This window comes from Octopus bimaculoides, chromosome 30 (genome assembly GCF_046866305.1).
Source record: "Octopus bimaculoides isolate indiv1 chromosome 30, ASM4686630v1, whole genome shotgun sequence".
Lineage (NCBI taxonomy): Eukaryota > Metazoa > Mollusca > Cephalopoda > Octopoda > Octopodidae > Octopus > Octopus bimaculoides.
Window position 1 is genome coordinate 12,293,312 of NC_142957.1, and position 5,000 is coordinate 12,298,311.

The 5,000-nt window shown below is 33.9% G+C and overlaps 1 protein-coding gene across 4 annotated transcripts in view; it reads right to left on the reverse strand.

The window, feature by feature from the left end:
* The window catches only part of LOC106883090 (uncharacterized), a 12,163-nt gene that overhangs the window by 2,787 nt on the left and 4,376 nt on the right, over positions 1-5,000 (reverse strand). For 2 of the 4 annotated variants that reach the window (XM_089345912.1, XM_089345911.1), the window contains exons 2-5: positions 3,156-3,254; positions 2,192-2,268; positions 1,186-1,380; positions 9-303 (exon numbers count right to left, since the gene is read on the reverse strand). In XM_089345912.1, coding sequence (XP_089202038.1) covers positions 9-303; positions 1,186-1,380; positions 2,192-2,268; positions 3,156-3,231 — 643 coding nt within the window. In that variant the 5' untranslated portion in view covers positions 3,232-3,254. Of the gene's footprint in view, positions 1-8; positions 304-1,185; positions 1,381-2,191; positions 2,269-3,155; positions 3,255-4,277; positions 4,443-4,588 lie in introns of those variants that run through there. The other 2 variants (XM_089345913.1, XM_089345914.1) reach the window with 2 other exon arrangements.

Genomic DNA, 5,000 nt, shown 5'->3' on the forward strand with positions numbered 1-5,000 from the left:
ATTTTTACCTGCAGAACTGATTGTTTCTGATAACTCTGCCCCAACAGTGGAAACAGTCTTTGTTTTCGGTTGTTTACCTCGTAGTATACCAAGATATTTGGCATATTCTTCTCCATACCAGACAAGTAATTCTTCACCAGGAACAATGTTTCTTAATGTTCTATAGTAAATATTATCATTGTACTGAAAAGCTGTTAAATTCTGTTCTTCTTCCGTCCTTGCGCAGTTTACGTATCGCAACCAATTAGAGATTTTCACATTCTTTGCTTCAACAGAATGGCTATGTTTTCCATTCCTTTTAATCTGCATCAGAAATGGAACTAACAATGATTTTCAATAGTCATGTGACATAGAAGAAAGGGCAGTGTTCCTAACCATTATTGTCCCTCTCAGACTGATATGGTGGTTAAGTTAGTGTTAATGTTATGCAAAGACTATAATTCTATTTTCTTTCACCAACAAGTTGACAATATTCTACATTTATTTAGTGATCTTTGCATCTCTTTAGCAATCCCAACTAAGGTGTCACTTCAGGGATGATAAGAGATCCTAATACAACAGATTCATATCCAGAATTTTCCAGAAAAATCCAAAAGAAATCTTTTGTTATTGAATAGCATTGCAAATTTTTTTATGCATTCTCTATTACTTGTTTCATTCATGTGACTGTGGCCATGCTGGAGCACTGCCCAAGCTATTCTCGTTCTAGCAGCTATACTCTCAGAGCATCCACCCCTGCTACTGACTTGCTCACTTAGGTAACAGAAGCCATCAACTACTTCTAGTTTTCCCTTCTGGCACGTGATTGAATCTATTTTATGTACATTTTTGGTGTTAATTGTACCTGTACACCTTCCACACACAAAAACAATCTTCCCTGTTAACCTTCCTCTAATATTGCTGCACCTCTTATGTGTCCCTAGCTTACACTGGCTACATTATTATTATTAACTTAGCTAACTGCTTATCGTTTTCATCACAAAACCATATCTTATAAGCTAATATATGAACTGAAAAGAAATTACATGATACAGTACATCATTCTATAGCAGCAAATGGAAAACGAGTTATAATAGGTTTAATGTTGATGAAAAATTAATGATTTAAAATTGCTATAGTTAACACATTATGAATATTTTATAAATATTACATGTTGAGTATATTCCATTGTTTTTAACACATTACCTGCCAACTGTAACCAGATACATAAGTATCATCCAAATCATTAATAATTTTTCCTTCGTAAGGGCCGAACGTGCTTCTAGCATGAATTGTAACAAGTGCAATAGCTCCAAGACCAGCTCCTGGAATTTTTGATTCTGTGATAGACACACAAGGTGGGGCAGTTAATTTGGCCCGATTGGGAGTTCCTTTAGCAACCTAAATGTAAAGAAAAATAATTGATAATTGCATCAACTCTAATAAATTCTATGTTAGTAATTAACATAGATGGACTATATGTATTATCTCTTATCAGCCATAACAACATCTAGCATCATATTTCATTTTCTTTGAAGTCTTGCTATAAATGGTTGGAACTTCATATTACCAGACTAATATAAGAAGTATCTATCATCGTCATCGTCGTCATTAAACATTCTTTTCCCATGTAGCATGGGTCAGATGAAATTTGTTGAAGCAGATTTTCTTTGGGTAAATTACTTTCTTATCACCAACCCTTACTTGTTTTCAGGTAAGGTAATATTTCCCATCTCCATAACCAGACGTGTTTTTCAAGGAAGAGTGGAAATAAAGGATACTGCTTGCATTGCAGTGACACCCGGCTACAATTATTATGTGATGTCAAAGCAACGAGACAACAACATTTACACATATGAACAACAGACTTTTTCTAGTTTCTGTCTATCAAATCTACTGACAAACTTTGTTTCAGCCCACAGCTAAAACAAAAAACTTACCCAAATTGCCAAGCAGTGGGACTGAACCTGGAACCATGTGGTTGGGAAACACACTTTTTACCACACAGACACTATAGCATTCAAAGAGACATAAGTTTAGTTGTAAAGATCTGTTCAATCGCTCGAGTAACAAAGCTAGATTATGTTTTGTTTGTAACAATCATGAAATACAAATGCCTAAACACCTTTTTTTTCCTCAACTTATATTGGAATATATTATTAAACAAACCATCATGAAAGTATATATATTTATTATGGTCAGGAATATTTACCTTATTATCTGAAATCAAAAGGAGTGGGCCATGGTTGGGACAGTCACCAGTATACTCTTCATTGCAGTCTTCACAATCTAATGAAAGTCAGCAAGAAATAAATTTACAACAATTACACTGTTTTACTATGTTATCCTGAAGTGAATATATTTTAATATTCTAGTAAATTCATAGAATGCTTTATTGTAGCACTGTTCAGAGGAATTATTGTATTGATTACTGACAGAACATCTGTTTTAAATCCCTGTTGTTAGGTATTTTCTGGTTAATTATGCTGCTAAATGTATTCACATTTTGTTTATCTCAACATATAACCTTGCTCTACACTATCCCACAATGGCTAAGTCTACAGCTGATGTTTTCCATTAGTTAAACTGAAGTAGTTTTATCTCCATTACAGTTACATGTGTATGTCTCATTATTTTCAATTCTATGAAAGATCACATGAAACAGATTAATATAGGAATAAATATATTTACTTAAATCTTCATATGTAGCTCTTCAAATCTAAGAGCGACTCTGAATAACATATTTTTACTATCACTCATACTGTATATATTCTATGTCGTATAATCAAACTACAGCTTCTATCAATATTTTTACATTCTGCTATCAAAACGGCTGATAGTTCAGAATCCATGGTTTACACCACTTAATTCTTATACTGGTCTCTTAACTGGAAAGAAATTCCATAGCTCAGTATAACACAATCACCTAACATGTACTGTACACTGTCAGCATGTAGTGCTGAGTTCAAATTGTAGATAGAAAGCCAAATCAAAGCTAAATGTCAATTCATATTCATACCAATATATCAGTTGCCAGCATCACTGCTTCTAGTTTGTAATGTTTGAGGGCTAGGGTGTAAGTTCAGTTCACTACCCACACAAACAGAGCAATGTGTAGATGTCTGCTTAGATAACACTTTCATGAAAATCAAGACAAAACAAACCATTATACTTACAAATAAATCTGTGATCAGATAGTACTTCTAAAGAAGTAGAATTTTGGGGTCTTTTCTTTAATTTCATTGAACACATGATGGTGTTTTTTCTGGTTTAATCTAGATAAAAGTGAACAGTTAATTGGTCATATTAAAGTAAACAAAGGAATTATTTGATTATAAAGGCAAAGATAACTAGAGAAGTAAGGTATATATATATATATATATATATATATATATATATATATATATATATATATACATATATGTATAGAGAGAGAAAAGGATAAAGAGACCAATGGCAAAGTTAGAAATATATTTTATGGATAAAGTCTTACTGCTGTTTCAGGGAAAATCCAATGTATCCCTTAATCGGAGATGGTAATAGTAGAGGAATGGATTATTACATCTATAAGAGGAGATGTAATAATCCATTCCTCTACTATTACCGTCTCCGATGAAGGGATACATTGGATTTTCCCTGAAACAGCAGTAAGACTTTGCCATTGGTCTCTTTATCTTTTTCTCTCTTTATGCATACACACGCTAATACACGACCCATGTTATATTCCCCACTCATGTTTATACAGCGACAGGGGCAAAACTAGCCGGTATACAGCACTTACCCAGTATTACCTGTATCTTTGAGTTTGATTGAATCCAATACCCTTCATAACATTTATATATATATATATATATATATATATATATATATATATATATATATATATATATGTGTGTGTGTGTGTGTGTGTTTTTATATCATTAATAAATTTATAAAATTATTGATAATATTCACAGGAAATCGATATCAAAATTTCCGAAAGATATATGTTTAAATGTGACACTGTAATATTTTAAATTATAATTAAATTAAAGTTTGAGATGTACAAAATATAAATATATATAAAAGATATAAATGTACATAAGAATACATGCGTATATAAATGTATATAAAAATGTATGCGTAATTGAGTATAAATATTCTTTCGGGGGTCGATAAATGAAGTACCAGTTGAACACTGGGGTTGATGTAATTGACTCATCCCCACCTCTGCCAAGCTGCCCTTGAGGTAAGTGTTTACGTCCCCCGTAACTTAGAGGTTCGGCTAAAGAGACCGATAGAATAAGTATTAGGCTTACAAACAATAAAGTCCTGGGGTCGATTTGCTCGACTAAAGGCGGTGCTCCAGCATGGCCGCAGTCAAATGACTGAAACAAGTAAAAGAGAAAAGAGAAAGAGATATAAAAAGACTTAGTTTTCCGATCAGGACATCTACATAAATTGGATGTGTGAGTTCAGGGAGATTTGGCTGTTGTTTCTAGCACATCCCGTGACCACCTTCCTCACCACAAATCCCACCACCATGTGTGTGTGTGCATGTGTGTAAGAAAAAAAAAGCATATCTATAACAGAAAAGTACGCTATTAAAATAAATTATTCTTTTACATACATAGGCACGGCTATGTGGTAAGAAGCAAGCTTCTTGCTTCCCAACCACATAGTTCTGGGTTCAGTCCTACTGCCGTAGCATCTTGGGCAAGTGTCGTCTGCTATAGCTTAAGGCCGACTAAAATCATGTGAGTGGATTTTGTAGATGAAAACTGAAAGAAGCCCGTTGTGTATATATATATATGTGTGTGTGTGTCTTTGTGTCTGTGTTTATCCCCCCCCCCCATCATCGCTTGACAACCGATGTTTGTGTGTTTATGTAACTTAGCGATTCGGCAAAAGACAAAGAGAATAAGTACTAGGCTTACAAACAATAAGCCCAGGAGTCGATTTGTTCAACTAAAAGGCAGTGCTCCAGAATAGCCACAGTCGGCATTAACCCCTCATTTACATATATTGCACACACACACACA